This window comes from Plectropomus leopardus, chromosome 12 (genome assembly GCF_026936395.1).
Source record: "Plectropomus leopardus strain MGB_pleo_1.0 chromosome 12, ASM2693639v1, whole genome shotgun sequence".
NCBI classification, from domain to species: domain Eukaryota; kingdom Metazoa; phylum Chordata; class Actinopteri; order Perciformes; family Serranidae; genus Plectropomus; species Plectropomus leopardus.
The window spans coordinates 16,398,754-16,422,832 of record NC_142187.1 but is presented as its reverse complement, the minus strand read 5'-3'; the positions used below and the strand labels follow the sequence as shown (position 1 = coordinate 16,422,832).

The following is a 24,079-nucleotide window of genomic DNA, read 5'->3' as shown; positions in this document are numbered from 1 at the left end:
ACATTGGAGACTGATGTATTAGAGACAGAAATCTATACTGAACATGAACTGTCATTGTCCTATTATTTCATTTCAATAATGTCCAATGACACGCTATTCCTTATAAAACAAGAGAGCTGTTGAGCAAGAAATCTCTGTATAATTTGTACTGCTCGCTTGTGGTGCCATATATGTCTTACTGTGACAAAACAAAACAAATCTAGACCCTATAATTAAACTTCAGAAAAGAAAACAAATACATAAAGCCGGCGATTATGATTCTATAAAATATTTGTTTAAAAGATCCAGTACCTTAAAATTTGTAAACATTGTGTATAATTTTATTATTTTATTATTTTATTTTAAAATTGAGAGAAGGAAATTATAATTTAAAAGCGTTGTTCATTTTTTAAACATGTAAAGTCAGAACAATTGTATAACACAGATGTATTTTTAGTTTTGGGACTCAAATTAGGGAATGGACTCAGTGATGAGGTGAAATTGTGTTGCTGTCTGATGAGTGTTTTAAAAAGCCTTAAAATCTTAAATGATTACAAATTATAATGTAAAATCATTATAGTGTAAAATAATTCAAAAACTGATTCTAGTGTGAAATAATAAAGGGTTACAGTTTGAAGTATTTCAGTTTTGTTTTGTTTTAATTAATTTTTTTAAATTTCGTTTCTTTGGTGTTGCTGTTATTCTGGGTCATCCTTTTGTTGATATTGGATAGGCAAAAATAAGCCTTGGGCTTCAGCCTATTTCTTTTTAGGTTACTGATTGAAAATTAAAAGTTAAAAAATGAAAAATTGTGTGAAATAATCTGTTTTTCATGACGCATGTAACCAAAATAAAATTATTCATTCATTCACTTTAATTAATAACATTTTTCAATCAACTCCTCACACCCCTGACTCAGCCTCTAACCTGAAGGTGCCTGAACCTCACCTATTGAACAACAGCAGTCCTCTCTGCAGCACCCAGACGGGACTAAATGCTGCCACCCAGCGGTGATATTTTGACATATTTTACTACAGATATTTTCTTGATGGAGTATTAGGGTCGTTTTCTTGTTGTTATCAAAACTGTACTGAAATAAATGGTAAATAAAGTGGTCCGTTTCCTTGAAGGGACCGTACAGAGCAGTGTTGAAGTGTCTCAGAGATTTTTTTTTGTTTAAAAATCACCGGTCTTCTAATCATTCTATTCATCTTTTTTAAATCCATCAAGGTAACATCACTAACTTTTGGAGAACACAAGGTGGAATCAGAGAATACTGCACACTGCTTCGTATCATACGCCCCCTTATGACATAACCAAAATTAGGAACATTAAGAATGTTAAAGAACAAATAATAAAATAGCACTGCATACAAGAACATATGAGGGTGCAAGTTCAAAAACACAATTTCATAAATAAGTCAGAAAAACGTGGATAAGAGAATTAAACTCATGTTAGCAGATCAAAATTAAGAGTAAAGAAATAACCATATGTATAAGCAGATGAGATGCTACTAAATGAGATGGTTGAATGCCAATAAAAGAATATAATGATACCTTTATTACTTATGTTCTTATTTATTGCTACATCTATTCCCTGACTTGTTCTGTGTATTGTCCTTGTGTAAAATACAGTAATATTAAATTTTCTGGCAAAACTGCTGAGGAATAAAAAGTATTAATAATATGGCTGCTTTACTTTTGGGTGGGGTAATTTAGGATTTACATCATGCCCATCATAAAATACATTATATACATACATTTCTATAATATACATTATTAAAATAATAATAATAAGAATCAAAAACATAACTACAATAGTTATAATAATAATAAGAATAATAAAACAAATAAAATAAAACCAAGGGGAAAATTAAGTAATTACACGCATTACTGTCGTCAGTAGTTTTCACTGGAATTTCATGTCATCATGTTGCACATTTCGCAATATAAAATTACAAGTAATTGCCATAAGTGTAGTCACGGTTCCCTGTTTTTGGGTGACTGTGGTGAGTCTGTGTCCGGTGTCACACCGCCTCTCGGGTCTGTGAAGGCAGCACGGTGTCACGTGACCGGAGCACAGCTGAGGGATGCCGAGGGAGGGTTGCCAGTTACTAGCCTGTTAGCCACGTTAGCCCTGCCTGGTAATCCTGGCAGATACAGCCGTTTCCTTTTCGCATATCGGAAAAAAACACCCGACGGAGACACACCACAAGTCATGGAGAGGGTCCAGCGCGTGTGGTCGTCTCTTGTATCCCCTCAAATCGTCAGCTTTCGGTTAGATGTCAATGTCATAGTTTGTAGCTAGGGCTGCTCGGTTAGCTCGGCTAGCTTGTGTCTGGTTAACGCAGGGCCAAGGCCAAGGCCAGGCGAGAAAAGGGAGGCCGTCAGGTGAGTGAATTCACGCTAACATCTGTTTTTCACCTTGCCTGACAGCTTCTCTGCACACCAGCGAAACGTTTCGGCGTGTCGGTTGACAGCTGTTGAAGCGCTTAACGCGGATTTGGTGTGTTGGGGTGATTACAGCCTTTGTTGGTGCTCGTACAGTAATGGCACTCAGTAACATATCGGTGAAATTTGCTGTGAAGCAACTGTTGTATTCATCGATTAAAGTAGACAGATTCACTGTAGCCTCGCAATCTGGCATTTGCAACCTTTATTTTCTAAGGCTGCGATATGATGACAGCAGTGCTAAGATGCCACATTTAATAACCATCTGTGAAATTTCAGTGACATGATTTTGTTTTTGCTTTGTAGTTGGGGCTTTAGATACGCCAGTTTGCTTCCATGTATGTGTATTATGACTATAAAAATACGAAAAGATGATATGCTACCTTTTAAGGAAGTGAAAGAGTGGGCAGTGTTTCCTCAATCAAATCTGACAAAATGATGACACTTAAAATAATCTCGAAAACTGATTGCCTTGAAAAATAAAAGTAAATATAACTAAATGTCAATTTATGTTTACTTTATGTATGATGATTAAGTTTGCTTAAAATCTAGCTGCATTTGTTTAATTTTGTAAAGCTGGTGCAACTTAAATATGACAAACGAAATCACCTCGTTGTGTTAAAGTGAAAGCAACTTCAGTAAACGGAGTTAGTGTGACTTAAATTTAACATGACAAAGAGGATGTTGCCAATGATAAATTTGGAAGATCTCTGAGTTCTGTTTAGTTAACATGTTGAAGAAAATGCAAATATAACTGACTAGTTTCCATCAAGAAGAATAAAGATAAATAGAGTGAACTTGGTATACCAAAGTTGCTAAAATTTAAAAGCTGATATTCTTAGACTCTTCATTTCTATATTGCATCAACTTAAAAAAAAATTAGGTGCATATCACAAAATTTTTGGTTAACTTAACAAGTTGAAATGAAGTAAACAATAAAGGCTAATAGTTATATTTACTTACATTTTTCAAGACACTAAACAAACTACTACTAAATATATGTCTGATGGGTATTCTATCTTTGTTTTCTAACTTATATTTTTCTCTCCCTATTTTATTTTGCATATTCAAAATAAAGATCTCATCTAGACCTACACTTCTGTTATTTTTTCCTTTATTTATTTATTTGTTTACTTGGAGTCTGTCTGTATAGACAAATGTTGAAATATGTAGCCTACATATAGTTCTGTATGTACATGTATTGGATGTCTCTTTGTCCTGGAAGAGGAGTCCCTCCTCTGTGGTTCCTGCTAAGGGACTACTCTTCACCCTTCAGAGTAGGGGGGTGTCTGGGGTTTGACTAGGTTTTGTTTTTTTTTATGTCATGAGCCATCTGGAGCTACAAATATTTTTCCTCAAACCCCCCTGAGTAACTGGGGGAAATGCATGACCCTCCCTCCACCATAAATAACCATATTTCACAGTTTCTGGCTTTGATAAATGATGTGATTTTGTTAAAGAAAAAAAGGTTTGTGGGTTTTGAAAATATAGACAAAATACAACCGTTTGAAGTTGAATATCCCTCCGCTACGCCAAATCAAAAAACAACTCCCTCACCGGTGCTTAAACAATGCAAGTGCCTCCCCTGTTTTGCTCCAACCTGTCTCCCCTCATAAATAACAAACAGTCCCTTAGCTTGCCCACATAGTCTTTGAAATCCCTATCAACCTCATGTACTAAAACTGAATGTTAATTACTTCTAACGAGTAGAATATTTTATAGCCTAAATAAAATGCATTTTTTCATGGCTCCAACATCGTTTGATTTAAAAATTCTAAATTTTTTTTTTTTAGGGCTGCCCTCACACTTTGGAGATTTGTATCATCAGTTGGAGAGAGAGAGAGAGACTCTTTACCATCTGAGATAACATTAATTTGACAAAGTCTCTGACTTTTGTTTTTTATCAAGTATCTGCAAAAAAAACCCTGCACTTTTCCAATCTGTCGTTATAGGAGTTAGTCATAAATGCCGTTGTCACACTGACTGTCCCGCTGAGAATGTTCAGACTTTAAAACTTAATATGAAAAAAAAACTAATTTTTGAATATTTGTATTGCATAGCTAAATCAGATGGGACTGATATAATTCTGAGTAGGGTACAGTCCTATTGTTACATGCCTTTCCCTGCATCTGGACGTTTTGGGCATTTTTAGAAATTGTGACATCTTGACGTCAGCAAATGTATAACTTGGCCTTAAAAACAAAAACATGCCTTAATACTGATGGACCTGATTGGTAATAATGGAATTTGGAGGTTTTTGTTTCTTGCTTTTGTATGTTTTGAAGGTTGTTAATTTCCAGCAATCTTGTGTGAGAGCTAAAGCTGAAACTTACTTTGTGCTCTCTTGTATCATCATAGCATCACTGAGACAGTTATAGAGTCTTATGAGAGGTTCTCAAGGATGACATCATGTTGTTGTCACTTCAACTCATACTTTCGTTTTTGTTTCTTATTTTCCCAGACATTTGCTCTGTAGGTGGACAGAGGAGGAGAAGAAAGGAGTAGGACGTGAGTTTTGGATCAGCCTTCGTATTAAGTCGCCTCCACTATCATCATCGTCACCTTCAGCTGAGCCATGTCCTCGTCAGGGTGCTGCCACCTACCTGGCTCCCTTTGCGATTACTCCGGTAACGCCGAATCTGATGCCTCCAAGGATTCTGAGGAGTCTGATTCTGCCGCGCAGGCCCAGTACATTGCCAAGGTTACGGCTAAAGACGGCCGCCCACTCTCCACCGTTGTCAAAGCGGTGAGCCTGCAGAGGTAAGAGAGGGAGAATCTCACATGGGGTCCTGATGAATGTACTGTAATTACATGGTGCTTTGATTAATCGTCACATCGCTGTCTTCTGTGCTTCGCTCCGCAGCGATGTGGGCATGTGTCGGATCTGTCATGAGGGAGCTGGAGGGGAGACGCTGCTCTCACCCTGCGACTGCACTGGCACGCTGGGTAAAGTGCACAAGAGCTGCCTGGAGAAGTGGCTGTCCTCCTCCAACACCAGCTACTGTGAACTCTGTCACACAGAATTCACCATTGAACGGCGACCACAACCACTCACACAGGTTAGAGGGTTTTTACTGCGGGGACGAGTGTTTTTTGTTTGTACAAAAAGAGGTGGAAATGAGCAAGACTAATTCAGCTAAAGCAAGTGAGGCTTTTTTTTTTGTTTCTTTAAATGTTTTGAAAGTGTCAGACTAATTTAAGTCATGTGGCGCGTGTTCCAGCAAGTTGCATCGACAGGATTTGAGATGATTTGCTCATGTTGATAAGATGGTTGCCTGACCTTGTAGTAAGAGCTCTCTTTTCATAGGAGTAGTTCTCAGTTGCATCAGTGCATTCGTCTAAGGAAACGTGCACTAAAATTCTCTTTTTATTCAGCAGTTTTTTGTTGTTGTACTGATGTCAAACTAAGTGGCATCACTTAAATAAGGTGAAACTGTGGATGGCTGTTTTTCAGTTGAACCAAATTAAATACGTATTTTACTGATGTAAACAGTCCTCACATAAAACCAGATAATCTCTGCAGGAGACAGACACAAATACTTTTGAAAGTGGTGCTACATGACCAGAGAAAACAGAGAAAAAGGGTGCTTTTGCTCAAGAGATAGAAAACCTACAATTTCCAGAATGCTGTGCTCCCGCTGGTGAGTGAGATAATGTGGATTGGTACGATTGAGACAATGGCACCGTCGGCGACCTTGTATTACAGTTAAACAGTAAGCTAAACATGTTTCTGAAAACATGTACGGAGAGAAATATAACTCAGTAACAGAATCTTGGTTTATAATTGATCAGCGCTGCTTAGTCTTACTGTTTGATCTCTGTTTTTTCAGCCTCCGTTTTCACTGTGCAGGAAGCAGTATGGTGCTATGGCGCCCACTTGTTCACAAACTCTCCATATTACAGCGAAACACAGAATGCAAATATGTTTCTGGGAACATTTTAGGAGACAAATAGGCAGTGCAGTAGCATAGTCTTGATTTATATTCGATCAGCACTGCCTAGTTTTGCCACTTGATCAGATTTCGGTCTGTGTTTGAGAGACAGAGAGAGGCAGGTGACTCTTGATCAGCTGTGTACTCTTTGTCCATGCTGTCGGCGGTACGGGTGATGGGCGATACGAGAATGTGGAAGTACAGCCTGTAGTTTGAGCAACAGCCCAAGAGCCAGCGAAACGCCACCAAATGATGTAAAATATGTCATTTGGAGGAGTTTCACTGTGGGGGAGATGGGATTATCTAGATTAGAGGTTAGGTGGAGGGAAATTTACCACAGTTCATCTACACACACAGCCCACATTATTGTTTAGAAAACTGGTTGAAAATCAGTGAAATGTCCCTTTAGCTTTTCATTTTGCTCCTTCTCAGTGGCTGAAGGACCCGGGCCCTCGCAGTGAGAAGCGCACACTGCTGTGCGACATGGCCTGCTTCCTTCTCATCACGCCCCTGGCAGCCATCTCTGGCTGGCTGTGTCTGAGGGGAGCCCAGGACCATCTGCAGCTGAAGAGCAGACTGGAGGCTGTCGGCCTCATCGCCCTCACCATCGCCCTCTTCACCATCTACATCCTCTGGACACTGGTAACTAATGCATTACCTATAGCGTAACATATGACCTTGGACGCCATTTCACGATGTTTTTTTGTGCAAGTCACTCACTGGAACAACAGTTTCTCAAATCAGTCCAATTTACATTCATTAAAAGTGCTTGTTTTTGCTTCTGTTAGCCTCAGATTGTTATTATGAGTGTCTTACTATATTACAGAAAGGGCCCAACAAGAAAAATTGCTCTGTTTTGTGTCCAAGTCTTGCTAATTGAGGAGTCTGGTTCTGAAAAAGGATGGTAATGGACTTAAATTTGTAGAATACTTTTGTAGTTGTTTGACTACTCAAAGCACTATCACTACTTGTCATATTCATACATTCACACACATTCGTACACTGATGGCAGAGACTACCGCAATAGGTGCTACCTGCTTCTTCGTTTTTTCAAGCATTCATAATCAACCACAAACAGATGGCATAGCCATCATGAGCAATTTGGGGTTCAGTATCTTGACCAGGGATACTTTGACATGCGGACTGGACAAGAGCCAGGGATTGAACTGCCAGCCTGCAAATTAGAGGAGGATGGCTAGATGTGCAGCCTTGACATTGAAAATCTTTTAGACAAGAGTAAGATGTGCTTTCTGTACTCCAACACAACAAACTCTTACCTGCACTCTTCGCTCCAGCACTCACTCACGTCGCCATCGTTTTCCTCCTGCAACAAGTCAGATGTAGATTCGTTAGATTTGAAAACCTCTTGTTATTGAAACTTGGACATATAACAGACCAGATCAAGCAAAAGGTACAGAAACAAAATCTGTGGGGTTCTTATCATAATGTTGTACAAAAATCATAATAAGAATCTGAGCCTCTGGACGTCCGGTGGCTTAGTGGATAAAGTAGGCGACCCATGAACAATGGCACTGTCCTTGCCTCAGCAGCCGCAGGTTCGAGTCCGGCTCATGGCCCTTTGCTGCATGTCGTCCCCTCTCTCTCCCCCCTTCATACTGTTAATCTGTCCTATCTAATAAAAGGCAAAAATGCCAAAAAAAGAATCTTAAAAAAAAAAGAATCAGAGCCTGTCTGTGGCAAAAACAAGCACTTTTAGTGGACATTAGTTGACATGGCACACCTGTCACAGTGTGTTTACATTGTGGCGTGTCTCACCGCTGCCGTATGCAGCTCTGTCTCGATACTGGATCAATTTGAAAAATTGCCATTCTCATAAGACACTTGAACACAAAACACTGAGAAATAGAGTCCGGGTTGAAAAATACCAGAGTTCTCCTTTAAATGATTCTCCTATAACTGAGAGAAAACATGTTTATGAAGTTTATGTACTTCAGCTGAGCTGCTGGCTCAGAATGAACGTTTTTTCTCTCTCTGGCATCTTCACACCCACAAGCTGGTTCTAGTATTTATTTTTTATTGGTGTCCCACATACTGTAGATTTGAAAAAACAAATGTGAAACTGGCACGCAGACACAATACAAAGAAAAGCGCACCCACAGATTCAAAAGGTCTATGTTCTGCTGTCGCTTATTGTTTGGATTTTGAGACTGTTTTCTGGTCTGAAGATGACCTTGAGTAGCACTTTAACAGAGTCAAAGAGGGCGGAGAGACGTGAGGCTATGCGCAACTTGATAATCTCTGGCACAGAGCTCTCATTTGTTCGAAGGTTGGCCAGATAGTTCATGCAGGCACATACATGTAGAACTCATTGAGAAGAGTTAAAATCAGCTGTCTCTTACTTTGCATTATTCCTTAACTGACTGTAACTGGATCGTGTACATTAAATGTAGGTTGTAATGTGAAACTTTCACCAGAAACGCAACCCTTTCATCCTCAGGAAAAGAATCATCAGAAATGTCAAATTGTGAAAGATTAGCCTTTTTAGCTCACAGCTCGTGTAGCAGTTGCAGCTTCAGTCAGCATATTGCTCCCGTCCTGCAGACATACTACTCCGTCTCAGATATCTCGGTGTCAGTTTTATTGACGTCTTTCTCCTCCTCCCTTGTCACCGCCTGTCTTGCCCCCTCCCACTCTTCTTCCATTCACTCTCAGGTGTCATTCCGGTATCACTGTCAGTTGTACTCGGAGTGGAGGAGGACCAATCAGAAAGTGCGCCTGCTCATGCCTGACATGAAAGGGGCGCACACCACCCAGCGTTCTGTGCCGACCAAGTCGACCAAGAAAATGACTGACGAGACCATCGTATGAGTGCAGAGCGGTGGCAAGAGGAGTATTTAAAATAACGCCCACTGAAGCACTCTCTAAAAAAAACAAATTAATCATATTAATAAACTTTTGCACTTCATAAGGACCATTGTGAGAGGGGAGAGCTACTCTACCCTCCTGTTTTGTTTTATTGAAGCACTTGATGTAAACTACTACGGTATTGGCTGACCACAAAAGTGGTTTTTGGGAAGAACTCATTCCGGAGTCATAGTCGATGTTGAAACAGAGTTGTCACCGGACAGCCAGTGCTGGGAAGTGAATGACACATGGATGATGGACTAACCAGCCCAACTGTACATCTGTGACACAAACTTATGAATTACTAAGACACAAGCTAATGTAGCAGGATATAACTGACTCAGCATGCTACTACAGTATAATACGAAACATATTCACTACCTATAATTCCCCCATGCCCCTTCACAATGTATTTAGCTGTTTTTGAACAATGGGCGTCCAATAGCCCAGCAGAGGACAATAACCTAAAAACATGATTGACAAAGTCTATCTGTGAATATTCTTTTTTTGACGAACCAACGCCGTCATCTACAATCTGAACCCCTCTGAAGTGTCCTGGGAAAGCTTTATCATTGCTGTCTGAACAATCAAAATCCTGTTTAGACAACAGCGAAAGCATCACACATTTATCACACTTGTCATGGGGTCAGTGAGGATTGGTGTAGTCGGGGAACACTGACTGGAGCCGTTAAACGGCAGCGCAGTAACGTTAAAGGAAAAAGTATTGAAGGTTTTGAAAAGTGTTTACATTCTGATCAGCTAATGTCTCTACTATTGTCATCAAAGTGCATTAGCAAACAGCCCTGCTCCATGTGTAAATGCACCATTCATTGACTGAGCTGCCTAGCAATGACCAGTAGTTATGTCAGACATCACAAGAGATGCAGTTTTGGATAGAGGAGACACAGTGTTCAGAATATTGAGACTACAGACTTCTGTCCTATAAAAACACAGATGTACCAGAGCAGGCTGGTACTCAGTACAGGTGCAAAAGCAAAATGTGTTTCGAGATGTCAATCAGTGTACGCAGCATATGATATACAAAGTATTCTGTGTTATTGTAGTCTTCCTGCTGCATCCCCCGGAAAGTTGGGTTATTGTGCAATAAAACACGAGGGACTCCTGGACTAAACCGGTGTGAAATCTGATTTGTCTGTTGATTTATAAAAAGGTATACCATGCAGGATTAAACAAAAAAAAATAGACTCACACAGAAGTAATCTGCCACACGCTTAGTTTTTAACAGAGACGCTGCCTGTATTTTCTTTACATTTTTGCTGTTTGGGACATATATGGACGTGGATCCCCACAGTGCTCAGGTGAGGTCAGGGCTTTATAAAAAGGTGCCAGACAGCAAGTGACACAGTGCCTGAAAATGAAAATATACGGAGGTGAAATGCCAAACAATAATGAATCCTGGGCTGGCTTTGACTTTCCTTGCCGAGCCCGTTTACAAACAGTAACTGACAATCCTACCTCGTATAACTTTGCGGCATTTCTGCAGCCAGTAATCCTCATACAGTCTTTGGTAATATATCTAATGATCACTCACTGTTGGGCTGATGCCCGGAGATTTCCTAATCATGTTCTTTTAAATTTTTGTGCTGGAGACCTTTATCATTCATTACTGCTAGGACATCACAGTATAGGTCTATGTTTGAAATTTGACTGAAAGAACTACATTGAGTACAATTTTAGGCACTTGAACTTAACTTGTGTACTTCAATTTTGATGTGTTTTCTGCTTCTACTCCACCACATGTCCAAGGGAAAGTGCACTGCACTTTTTTGACCACAATAGTTACATTTCAGCAGAGCTAGAGAGTACTATAATAGTGTACTCAAGTACAAGTGCTATTACTTTAAGGATATTTTACTCAATTACAAGTAAAAGTACACGTATCAGAATTTAGTAAAAGTAAAGATCGTCGTTACTAAGTTAAAAAATTAAAAGAAGTTTGTAAATAAATCCCTTTAATACCAATGTACACGCTAGTAAATCAACTGATATTTGTTTTCTATGGTCATGGAAAACCGGGAAAAGTCAGGGAATTTCACAATCACCTTTTCCAGGCCTGGAGAAGTTAGTAAAAAATGGGGTTAGTAAAAATCATTGCGTTTTGGAAAAGTGCAAATTGAACAAATGGGAGGCAGCTTCTAAGAAGAAATTACTGAAAATATAGCAAGAAATTAGTTAAATGAAGAAATTACCTGAAAATGATCAAAAAATAACTTATGTAATACTATTTAAAATAACTAATTATGACTAGAAACAGTTTTCTCAACATTTTCCCCTTGCTTTTTAAAAACAAATTTCTAAATGTATTAATTTCTTGCTCTTTGCAGAACATTTCTTGCCAAGTTTGCCAAGCAACCAATTTGTCCAGTGCTCAAAACACTCGTGAAAGGTGTCTGAATGATGGCGAAATCTTTGAATGTTTTGGATAAGTCAGAATTTTGCTGTGAGTAAATAAATTGTTATAATAATCCTTTAATGAATAGAATTCCACATCAAGTAACAAAAAACCCTTACGTCCAAACCAAAAGTAAATAACATTTCTTTAGATGGCAGTTTGCAGCCTGTGCATACAATCCATAACTTTAGCTTCACTAAAGTTCACCAGAAAAGAGACAAAACTGACCAACAATAAATAAATGTCTATTTACACCTGAGGCCGGTGCAAAAAGCAATATTAACTGGACTCTTCTTATAATCAATAGTGAAATAAAATTATGACCAAGGTGTCTAAACATCAAAGTGCACAGCAGCTACAAAAACGCATTACCGCAAAGGAGAGTTGACAGATTTCACAGTTGTCATGTGGAGCTGTTGTACTCACCTGTGTGGACGTCAGTGTGTGAGCTGTTGTACTCACCTGTGTGGACGTCAGTGTGTGAGCTGTGAGCACCTCCTCCTCTACCTTCAGCTTCTCTGCTCCTTCATTCTCAAATCATAACCACTCGGCCTCTCTGTCCCACTGTAACCAGTCCACAAACTGCATTAAGTCCTCGCGGAGGGTAAAAGTTCCTCACTGAAAGCAAACATAAGCACGTGAGCACTTCAGCACGTGCAGCCTATATCAGGCTAATAGTGCACACCTGCGTCACAACATCTTAGGTGCGTTTGATTTATGGCTCGGCAGGTGGAACATTATATAAGTCTTTCATTAAGGTACATGCAACCTTTATACAAAGGTACAGTGATGGCAGCGATGAGTCAGAAGGACGTAAACGTAACTTTATTGCATCGTCGTGCTTTTCAAATGTTCGTTAACTAGAAGAACACCTGAAATGTGTTTCTCCGTCCAACCGTTAATGGGAGCGGCAACAGGGCGCGAGGAGAAGGGGAGTAAAATATGTCAAGTTTTCCTGATAAAATCAAACATTTATGCTTATTATAAAAAAAATATCAAATTAAATATAAAGGTTTTGGTCCACATACTCAGGAGGGGCAGGGGAATGATCGCTATTGTAGCGCCTATGGCTCACTATTGTTCAATCGCTTTTATTAAAGTTGTAGAGTTAAAATGCCAATTTAAATAATAAAGCCCAAAATATAGTATATAATATAAAATATGTAATATTAATAAGTGCATCAAGTTAAAATAAGTGCTAAAATAATCAAACAAACTTGGGTTGGCATTTCACCTTAAGATTTTACATAAAGCCCAAGTTTCTTAAAATGCAAGACATTGTTAATAAAAACATCCATCACAGTCACCAGTGATTGTGATACAGTGATACTTGATTAAAAATACAGATATCTTAACATAAAATGACTTTGGTAGAAGTTAAAGTCACCTATTACGATATTTGAGTGAAAGTCTATCTGATATTAACTGTACTTGAATTCAAAAGTAATTTTATGTTAAATATACTTAAGTATTAAAAGTAAAAGTCCAAGTAAATGGTGAGATCTTTTCTTTTTTTTTTGCAAGAACAAAATCCAGTCCCCCCTCCCACCCTTCCTTCATTCAACAGTTTGTCCCTTCCTAATTCCTGTTTTGTAGTAAGTCACTAAAATGCTGAGGGAAATGTGTAGTAAACGTGAAAGCTGACTGAAATATAAAAACTTCAGTAAAGTAGAGATACTCCCAAAAAAATACTTACCCTCTGTACTTCCCGAGTGGGGTGAAGGACAGCTTTATCCCTTTGTCCTGAAATGACAACTGACAGCAGCAGAGAGCAGAACAATTAAAAATTTGACAGCAACAATATGATTGGCTCCAGGAGATTTTTGCAAAATCTGGTTGGATTAATTCAGAGTGACACCCATAGCCAGCTGACAGAGTAGAAATCAGAGTGAGGCAGAGAGATTTCTGAATGAAATGAAAGCGTAAAGAGAGTCCACCTGACTGAACTACCACTGAGGTTCATAACTTGTGCGCACAAGGTAAACTTTAAAGACTTTAGAGGCTCTGCATTAATCATCTCAGCTATCGCATGACCCTGACCTCTAAGACCTGAAACGATAAAATGATTTGTGTATACAGTAGATCAACTCTAACTTTACCTGAAACAACAGTAAAATGCTGCTTATGCTTCAGCAATCCTTAAAAAACTTAAAAGACATTGAATCCATTAATCTAAAAATATAATAAGTATTAAAAATACTCAGACATTAGAGGTGGGATTGTTACTTTTTTTCTGACATTGCATTGGTCAAAATAATGGGTAACTTAATAACTGACAAGAGTGCCTCTTGCATTAACATTACCAAAGACATGTTTTCTGTTGTAATAAATATTTGAAACATAAAATAACCCCCCCAATCTCAAGTACAAATTGGTCGTAAATTTCTTTCCAAGTAGCATTAAAAGGCTTCTTAAATTCTTAAATCCTACTTGCCTTCAGAATAGGTCACTGTACAGGTACAGTGACATTTTGATGAATGAGAGAGAAAGGAAACAAAGAGGACACAGCAGCATAATATTGTAAAATTTAATTTCATGGCATTAATATAATGTATGTGAGCGGACAAGCTATCAAAATCAAAACAAAAAAAGAATATATTTTACACAAAATGAAAAAAGCATCAGCAGCGTCACGACCACTTTTGAGATGATGACTGAACGAGGAAGAGGAAAGCCCAAAAACAGGACTGCTGGTACGACTGAAACAGGCAGGCCTCCACCATGTGGCAATAACCGTCTACCAGGGAGATGTCTAGGCATACAAGGTCTCAGGCAAAGCTATTCTGCTACTCTATCATGGGTAACTGTGGCAGCTACGCAGGCGGTACCATCAGTCCTGTTTTTGCACTGGGATGTAGCAGATTGTACCTGGGTCAGATTACAATTTGAAATCTATTCAAACACTTCTTTCTGGAATTGATCGTGTGCGGCATAACGGAACTGACTCCACGGATCCAAAAAGTGCAGATTCAGACAATACTTGCACCCCAGGCGGATGGAAGCACACCAACACTGGATTTCAATTAATAATCGACCCAGGCGAGGAGGGACGGGTGCCACGGGTTACAGGTTCTGACAGCACTGCAGTTTGCTCCCCCTCTGGCCGTCCGTGGTGGGTGGCACGCTGATGTCCACCACGTTGTTCCCTGGGGACTCGTCATGGGCAGACCGCTCAGCAATCTGTTTCTGCGAGACGATGCGGTAGATTTCTGTTTTTGAAAAGATGGAGTAGAAACTAATCAGTGATTTTACCCTGAATTCTTTTTTTTATTGTTTGTTTTGTGTGCACACAAACAGTGAAACCTGAGCGTGAAAATAGGTGATACTTCGGTTTCAATTTGCACAAGACAGATGAGAAGAACTTCCCACAGCAAGAGGAAGTTACAAGTTCAACAGTTCAGTTTAGTTGTGGTTGCAAATAATTCAACATCAGCAGCTACTTTTAACGCAGACTGGAAGTTTATGTTAAGTGTCTATACACATGTTTAAAAGTTAAAGGGACAGTTCAACACAAAATCAAAAATACATATTCTTCCTCTTACCTGTAGTGCTGTGTATCAGCCTAGATTGCTTTGGTGTGAGTTACAGAGTGTTGGAGATATCGACCGTACAGATATCTGCCTTCTCTCCAATATTATTAACTAGAAGGCACTTGACTTTGGTGCTCAAAGCACAAAGCATCTTTTTTTTTAATATTTTTTTTTTTTGGGTGGGGGGGGCTTTTTTTGCCTTTATTACAGGAAAGGGGGTGAGAGAGAATGGGAATGACATGTAGCAAAGGGACAGAATCGAACCCGTGTTGCTGCAAAGGACTCAGCCTACACGGGACGGACTCTCTACTCACCGAGCGAGAGGCCACTCTGACAGCAATGTCTCTTTCCTGAAATCATGACCTGGTTACTCAAGATAATCCACAGACCTCGCTGTGAGCAGTTTCATTAAAGACACTCAAAAGACAAAGCATTACACGTTGCGCCAACGTTAATGAACGGTTTATACTACTGGTCTCCTCAGGTGCGTGGTCTCCTTCTTTCTCATTTGGATGTATTGTTAATTTTGTGTGGATGGATAAAAGCAGATTCAAAACAATACAACACTATACAAAGAACAAATTTAATGTTTACTCCTTGAAGCTCATTTTTATCTGCTTAAGATCTGATATTAATAAAGTACAAGATCACATCTGTTTATGCTCTCTTCCCCCTTCAAAAACAGTTACATATTAACAATAATGGTATTATTAAGCAAAAAAAAATTCAGTTTTAACTTTTGTTTCAGTGTCTCACACAAATTTCTATTCAAATTTCTGTTTATCAGACTGGTGACGTCAGCACCACAGAAAGAAAAGATGCTGTGTTGCCAGATCTAGCGCGTCTCTGGTTTGCTGTAGGAACTATTTTCTTTCTACCAACTACACCTGTATCACCAAACAGAAGGAAGCATTCATCAACTCATGGACGAGAGGCTCATGCTTATGCAGCTCTGAGTGTAAATCCTCCTTAGTCTCGCTGTGTCACATAGCTAGGTCAGTGGTGCGAGGTGAGCTAGCAGTAAATGCACGCATTTTGGGGTAAACTGTCCCTTTAAGCAGCACAGTTTCATCTAGAATCAGAGTGGTTTGGTAACAGACCAAGTTGACATTTCAAGCGTACTTTCATTTTTTTATCATTCCAGTTTAAAATCAACAGCGCAGTTGTGCCGTCCCACCTCTGTTCACATGCGTACCTGTAAGGATATTCTTGAAGGCTTCTTCAACGTTTGTTGAGTCCAAGGCTGAAGTTTCTATGAATGACAGATTGTTCTTCTCTGAGGGGGAAAGGTAGAAAACATACATGTAAAAGTAATAGTGGCTTGCGGCACAAGAATATCACAAATGACAAAAGGAGAACCTTGCATTTTTAAGAATAGTTTTCTCGTCACATTCAGAAAAACAAACAGTAAAGTTAAAGAATAACTTTGAACGTTTTTAACCTGGACCCTATTTTTTCCACGGCAGCAGCTAAACAGGCTGCAATGTCGCCACTCTGGGCATTTTTGCACCCTCAATTAAAGGTGCCTTTTTTGCCACTGACAGGCTCAAATTGTTATCGTAAGTGTCTGACAACATTATGGAAAGGATCCCAGAATTCATTTAAGTAACAATTATTTTAACATTGTAAATCACACTTCATTCAAAGTCGACACAAAATAAAACTCACAAAATCCTTCTTGATTTGTTGTTTCACTGTTCCAACAATCACCAACTCCGGTTTGGTTGTAATAACCCTAAATTCACCCTGTTATATGTGAAAACAGGCTGGCTCTTTAGACGTTAAAATCACTGTTTATTTGAATGGAGTTTGGTGGGTTTGGTGATGTCGATTTAGGAGACGTTTCTGGTTAAAGAAAGATGATATTACTCTAAAAGGTCTATCTCTTTACGGCTCCTTTCTATAATGTTGTTAGACACTAATAATCTAAGCCTGTCATAAGCAAAAGAGTATTTTTAATGTTCATACGTTAATAATGCATAATTGCCCTGAGTGGGGAAAATAGAGACAAGGTTGAAAACACTGAAGTTACTCTTTAAGTTTTCTATGATGTTTTCTAATTGTAATTTATTGGGAAGGAGGAGAAATATAAAATTTCTTTAAAAACTGTACATACAATATGAAAAAAAAAATCAATAAAATCCCTGCCCACACTCCAATGTTAATCCTTTCCTGTGTCTTGTTTCAATTCCAGTACCTGCGAAGGCCCGGGCCTCATCTGTGGGCACGGCCCTGAGGTGGCGCAGGTCGCTCTTGTTGCCAACCAGCATGATGACGATGTTGTTGTCGGCGTGGTCTCTCAGCTCCTTCAGCCAGCGCTCCACATTCTCATAGGTCAGGTGTTTGGCTATGTCATACACTAAGAGCGCCCCCACCGCTCCTCTGTAGTATCTGTAACGAGACAACACGTTTCAGTAGTGAGGACAGGAGACGTGTGCAGGTCCATAAAAAGTACTTTTTCCTGGTTTGATCTTAAAAATCGTTCTAAGGCATTCAGTAATTAGAGGAATTAGCTTCCTGTCGCTTGTACACTGGTACAATCTGCGCTCTGTCTACTTTCCTAAATATTGCTGGATTTCATTTGATCTTTTTAACAACTATATATATATATATATATATATATATATATATATATATATATATGGAAATAGGTCTGGCTAGGATGTTTGAGCCTCATTAGGACCCAGACTCAGAGTCTTGTCAGTTTTATTTTTATTTATGTTAGCTTGTAGGCTAACTGGCATTAGAGGACAAGCTGTTAGTTGCGGTGAGAGACACAATAATATCTGCTATGATGCTGCAGTGTGTTCAAGTTGATCAAGTTTACATCCAAAAACTCCACACTACAATATCTGCTGTCAAAACTATGCTGATGCTGATCTCTGTATTGATACATCTGCTCTGCACTGGAGGTTTTAAGTGTCTTTGCCGGTGTTGTGCCAAAGTCTGTTTCAGCAAGAATATTCGTTTTATGAATCAGACAGTGACTGCCTTTGGTATTAGGGATGTACCTAATCTTCCTTGCCCGTCGTATGTCGGATATGTAGATTTTAGGGAAGTGTAAAGACATGATATTACCCTCCTCGGGAGAGGAATGTCTAAACATCTCTCGAGCGGCAAACTTTGCACAAATAGGCTAAAAGTCAGGATCAGACAGAGGAAAAACACATTTTTGTGTGGAGGGGAGCTTTAAAGGTCTGGTGTGTATGACTACGTGGCATCTAGCGGTGACGTTGCAGAAATGAAACTTCTCCCATGTGCAAACCATGTATGAAAACTTCAATGGCCAATGCAAAAACAAGAAAATGCAAATGGACCTATCTAATGCCACTGTTAAATTTGTCTGACGGGGGCTACTGCAGAAAAACATGTTGGACTCCATGGAAGAGGACTCGCTCTGTATGTATATATTAACAGCTCATTTTAAGGAAACAAAAACACAACAATTCTTATTTTCAGGTGATTATACACAAATGAAAACATATTTATGAATATTTTACACCATTTTTGCTAATAGGTGTCCTTAAATCCTACAAACTGGACCTTAAAGGTTTGTAAATGGGTCTTGAATTAAATTTTATGTGAGGTATAAAGGTTAAAGTGAAAGTTTGCTCTCTGATTCTCTGGACTTACATTTAACATGTTTGACATTTATCAGATGCACTTACTGTTAGTATCTAGGGCATCAAGAGAGCTGCCTGACGTTCTGTGCGACACTTAATTAGATTAAACCCACTTGCACAAGCCTTGTTGAGCAGAGCGCATGCTAATCATTCATCAAAAAGTCCATCTACCTCTTTGAGTAAATGTTGCAGAACTCATCCAAAAATCTGCCTCACTTTAAGTGCTCTAATATGGAGGATAAAGTGTCACTTGTGACCGCACTGCTGAAGTATTTCCTCACACTCAGGCAGGACTATCTGCAGCACACAGTCATGGACTCACGCCGAGGTGATGGCTCTGTAGCGCTCCTGTCCCGCTGTATCCCAGATCTGAGCCTTTATCGTCTTGCCGTCCACCTGAATGCTGCGCGTGGCAAACTCCACTCCGATGGTGCTCTTGCTCTCTAGGTTGAACTCATTTCGTGTGAACCGAGAGAGCAGGTTGCTCTTCCCTACGCCCGAGTCCCCGATTAACACAACTGTGGAGGGAAAAGAGGGAGGGAGGGAGGGAAAAGATGAGAGGAGGGTGTTAGTATACTGTATGTGTGATGGGAGAGGTAGGGGCCGTGTATATTAATAGATCCAAGAAATGTTGATATTGCATAAAGCAGCACCTCTAAATGCTGGTTTCAACAGAACCCAGGGGCTTTGTGTGTGTGCGCGCGTGTGTGTGTGTGTGTGTGTGTGTGTGTGAGAGAGAGATTTAAGGGATATGAAAAACACAGATTTTTACTGTTCAGTACAAGTGGCACAAATTACAAAACACGAAGTTCAGTACAAAACGTACGTGTTACAACTCAATACTGCTTAAGAATGTGTGCTTTTCATTTTAAATAAATTACCCGAGTCTTAAAAAATGAAACAAATTACATTTTTTGCTGTTGATCTTTTGGATAAATAGTAATGGTTAAAGTTGTTTTTCTGCACCACCATGTGACATGGTGACAAAAAACGCAACTAAAGAACAGCATTGTTTACAGGGACAGTTAACCCAATAATCAAAAATACATACGTTTCCTCTTACTTGTAGCGCTATTTATCAGTCTAGATTGTTTTGGTGTGAGTTGTCGAGTGTTGGAGATGTCTGCCTTCTCTCCATTATAATAGAATTAAATGGCACTCTGCTTGTGGTGCTCAAAGTGCCAAAAAAATAAACGTGAAAAAAAACTCGACAGCAGTGTCTATTTCCAGAAATCATTACTCAAAATAATCCACAGACCTTGTTGTGAGCACTTTCATGAAGGAGCTATTTTCTTACTACTGATATACACTTGGCGACCACATCACTGCGCAGAAGGAAGGCTGCATCTACTGCTACCTCACCTGAGGCAACTAACAGCCAAGGAAGACGCCATTAAGTTGACATCTTGCACCGTCATGAACAAGAGCCTCGCTGAGTAGATGCACGCTTCCTTCTGACAGGCTGTTGAGCTTTTAAATGTATTGTTTTGTGTCTTTGAGCACCACAAGCTGAGAGCCATCTAGTTCTACTGTATTAATTTGGAGAGAAGGCCGATATCTCCAAAACTCAGCAACTCACACCAAAACAATCTTGACCAGTAACTAGCACTACAGGCGCAATAAGAGGAAAAATATGTTTTTGATTTGCAGTGAACTGTTCCTTTCACAGAAAAAATATGCAAAAAAAATGTTTGATAATTCATTTGTATTGTACTGAATAGTATGCTGTGTCTAATACTGTCCATCCCTCAGCTGGATGTAGCTTTCTCTGACTGACAATTAACCACAAGAACAACCACTCTTTCAGTTAAACTGTTATCCAGCCTGTTTTGAGCGTCATTCTAAAGAACCATTCACATAAAGCAGGATGGTGGAGCAGCTTTGAAAAAACGCGTCCATTAGTGGCCAACCAACCCAAGACCCTGAAGAAGAATGGTTATTATTCATGCCATCAAATAACTCAAACAACAATTAAATCGAAGCACCTGAAGGATTATCCAGTAAATAAAGAGGTGCTTTAGCTGCTGATGGTTCTCTCCCTGCAGAACCGCACAAAAAGCTACATAATAGAGTATGGACAGAGGTTTTTAGAATCATTTTCACTGAGCAGAAAATGCTCAACTGAATAAATGAGGGTTAACTCTGCATCTTTAATACAGACTCTACATGCTTGACCTTTAAAATCAAAAGTTTAGTCTGGCCAAAACACCCTGAGGGTGCTGATATTTAGTAAATGGACTGCTGATATCTGATATTCTGATGATGCACGCTTCCCTCTGCGCAGTGACACGGTTGGAGGATGTAGTTTGGTAGAAAGAAAATAGTTCCTACATGAAACTGCTCACAACAAGGTCTGTGGATGATCTTGAGCAACCAGGTCATGATTTCTGGAAAAAGACGTTGTTGAGTTTTGCAGACGTATTTTTTGAGCAACACAAGTCGAGTGCCATCTAGTTCCATTATAACTGAGAGAAAGCAGATATCTACAGCAGATATCTTCAACACACAACAAATCACACCAAAACAATCTAAGATGATAAATAGCACCACAGGTAAGAGGAGAAATATGTATTTGTGGTTAAGGGGTGAACTGTCCCTTTAAAGGAACAGCATGTAAGATTTAGGGGGATTTAATGGCATCAAGCAGCTGCAACCATGTGAAACTTCTCCTGGTTGGATTTCCGTCAGTGTTCATTATTTAGGTGGTTTTTACAGGGAGCTGAATTATCTCTAGAGGTCTCTTCATGTCCAAAACAAACAGACCTGCTGATCATTCATTTTCACGTAACAAATCAGTGTTTTTCTGACACTGTTTGGGTCAGTAGCCCAGCACTAATGTGTGCTCACCTTTTTTCTCTGATAACTTCAGATCTAGACATTCAGGGGATTTTACCGGGAGCTACAGATTACGTGACTGACATGAAAACACAACTGGCCCTATCTAGAGCCAGTGTTTGCTTTTGCCATTCTGGGCTACTGTAGGAACATGGAGGACTCCGTCGACGACGACCTGCTTGCTATGTAGATATAAACGGCTCATTCTAAGGTAACGTAAAAATAATGCTTCTTATTTTCACGTGATTATACACTTAACAAAACATAGTTATTATATTATCTTCCATTTCTGCCAATTTATCTGCCGAAATCCTACACACTGGAACTTTGAGTCAAGCTGACCTTTTAGAGCTATGTCTGAAAAAATAACTTAAGTAACACGACACCAACACTGTGAGCCGATACCAATACCGATTATTAGCAGGTAATGAGACCGATAACCGACATTTAGAACCGATGTGCATTTACAATAAAAATGAAAATCTTTCTTTTTAATATTTACAATTTGGAATATAATGATCTCGGACACAAAACTTTGTTTAAATGCCATTAGCAAATGTTCAATCAAAACTGAAACCTTCAGCATCATATACAGCAAATTCCCAGCAACTTTTTTTTAAAAAGTCAAGTGAAAATTTAAATAAAAAAATGAATAAATAAAAATAGCTCTCTGAGGTTTGACAAAGTAAAAGTTCCTCCCTTGCTGACACTTTCTTTGCACTTTTTCAATAATTTTATCTGCAAACATTTAGATGAAACACAGATACAGATAATCGGCAAAATGCCAAATATCTGCTCCAATAATCGGCCAGGCCGATAATCTAGTCTGAACAGCTACAGTGTAGCATCCGCAGCATAAACTGACAATATGCATTGATTATTATGAACAGGCCCTGTCATCTTGATCTGTTTTTAAGAGGAAAGGGATTGATCATGCTCGTGGCCCGAGCTGAGCTTCTGTTCACAGCACAGCAGCAGAGGTGGAGCCTTTTTGTTTTCTCTCTGCCTCCACAAAAGGAAATAGAGCCGAACTTTGTCCCTGTCGACATCGCGCTGGTCCGGGCTGCAGGAAGCTGATAACAGGCTTCATCAAAACCTGAATCGACAGTTTCAGGCCGCCTTGCCCTTCCTGTTTCGGCCGGGTACACAGACGATGGCTCGGGCGGAGAGAGACAGAGAGGGGGAGAGAGGGAGAGCACTCGCCTCCGGCAGATGCCCTATTCATCCCACAGAGGATACTTTGTTACATCTAAATGGCCCTTTGGCTTATACAGGCCCAGGATGTTAATGTGCCACAGGAGCTGATATCACGATCAAAGGAAGTCATTCTGGATCCAACTGAGCAGCAAAGATAAACACGGACCTGAGTCTGGCACCGCTTGAATCTGACTCCGCTGACCAGGCCTGGTCATTATAACACAGATACATAAAGTTATGAGCTGCAGCATTTATAGGGGGCTGGGTATCAATCTGAGGATGAACATTATTGATCAGGAGAGGGAGAGGCTAACGGGCCTTTAATCAACCTCACGAGGTGGAATAAAAACATCAAATGTTATCCAATAAAGCAGCAAACTGTTCACTCAAACGACAAATCCTGCCCTATGAGTTGATGAAAGTTTAATACAAAGGCTGAGCACGGATAGGGTGTTGCATCCCATACCTATAAATATAGCTGCAGGCGTTGTAATGGTACAATGACATGTTGTAATAACACCAACCGATTATCATCCGGGCAGTTTCTGAGACAACATTAGTCTGTTTCCCTAACAAATGCGGATATCTAACAAGCGAAAATGACACAATAAGAAATACAGAAAGCATAGCTGTGGTGGTGTGAGCTTGTGTGAAAGGGGAATGCAGTCATCTTTTTTTTTTTCTTTTTTTTTTTTTTACCTTTGAACAAGAAATCGTATTCATCGTCTCGGTTCCCCATTCTAGACGAGGCCGCTCCAACGCTTGTCTCCGGAAGAGGATGTGTGAAAAGTGTGGCTATGAATTGTCGCTATATGCCAAAAAAATATGGTAAAGGTTTGCGCTGAGACTCTGCGCCAGTGTTGGCTGTCAAGGCGAGCTGGCCGCAGAAAGGGAGAGCTCCCAACTCTGCAGCGGGAGGGGAGGAGTCCCTGCGCGGCACATACCTTCCTCACGGGGGCGCTGCTGACTGACATGCCAGCAGATTCCGCCCAGCCGGAGTCAGACAGTCATCCAACTCTGAATGAAGAGGAAAACACAGGATGGTCACAGTATTTAAGTTCATTTCGCAGGTTTATGTTAAACAATTATTGAAAGAACATTCATAATATGAAGTAATATTTTAGATTTGTGATTTTTTTAGGCAGTGATAAACTCAAGACCAGCACTCAACCTATTGAATTGTTATCAAAAATCACGTTCCAGGGATAAATAGGCCCAGGACAACTGGAAAATAGTGGAGATAACCTATTCTGTG

At 39.6% G+C, this 24,079-nt stretch overlaps 2 protein-coding genes across 2 annotated transcripts; one reads left to right on the top strand and one right to left on the bottom strand.

Annotated features, from left to right (window-relative positions):
* The first annotated feature begins 1,998 nt into the window (after positions 1-1,998).
* Positions 1,999-10,358, top strand: LOC121952014 (E3 ubiquitin-protein ligase MARCHF2-like). Its single transcript, XM_042498523.2, has 5 exons — positions 1,999-2,369; positions 4,891-5,189; positions 5,293-5,488; positions 6,794-7,003; positions 9,035-10,358. Exons 2-5 carry the CDS (start codon positions 5,005-5,007, stop codon positions 9,188-9,190), a joined length of 747 nt encoding a protein of 248 aa, XP_042354457.1. The 5' UTR covers positions 1,999-2,369; positions 4,891-5,004; the 3' UTR covers positions 9,191-10,358.
* A 3,794-nt stretch (positions 10,359-14,152) lies between these two features.
* On the bottom strand, positions 14,153-23,771 carry LOC121950927 (ras-related protein Rab-11B-like). The gene is made up of 5 exons (XM_088085291.1): positions 23,524-23,771; positions 19,115-19,310; positions 17,367-17,560; positions 16,365-16,445; positions 14,153-14,848 (listed from the first exon to the last, which is right to left on the bottom strand). Exons 1-5 carry the CDS (start codon positions 23,561-23,563, stop codon positions 14,703-14,705), a joined length of 657 nt encoding a protein of 218 aa, XP_087941417.1. The 5' UTR covers positions 23,564-23,771; the 3' UTR covers positions 14,153-14,702.
* Positions 23,772-24,079: the final 308 nt, after the last annotated feature.

Coding starts and splice junctions, on each gene's coding strand:
- LOC121952014 (XM_042498523.2), top strand. CDS start 5,005: ATGTCCTCGTCAGGGTGCTGCCACCTACCTGGCTCCCTTTGCGATTAC. Junction 5,190..5,292: donor AAAGCGGTGAGCCTGCAGAG/GTAAGAGAGGGA, acceptor TTCGCTCCGCAG/CGATGTGGGCATGTGTCGGA. Junction 5,489..6,793: donor GACCACAACCACTCACACAG/GTTAGAGGGTTT, acceptor GCTCCTTCTCAG/TGGCTGAAGGACCCGGGCCC.
- LOC121950927 (XM_088085291.1), bottom strand. CDS start 23,563: ATGGGGAACCGAGACGATGAATACGATTTCTTGTTCAAAG. Junction 19,311..23,523: donor ATACGATTTCTTGTTCAAAG/GTAAAAAAAAAA, acceptor TTCCCTCCACAG/TTGTGTTAATCGGGGACTCG. Junction 14,849..16,364: donor CTTCAAGAATATCCTTACAG/GTACGCATGTGA, acceptor TTTCAAAAACAG/AAATCTACCGCATCGTCTCG.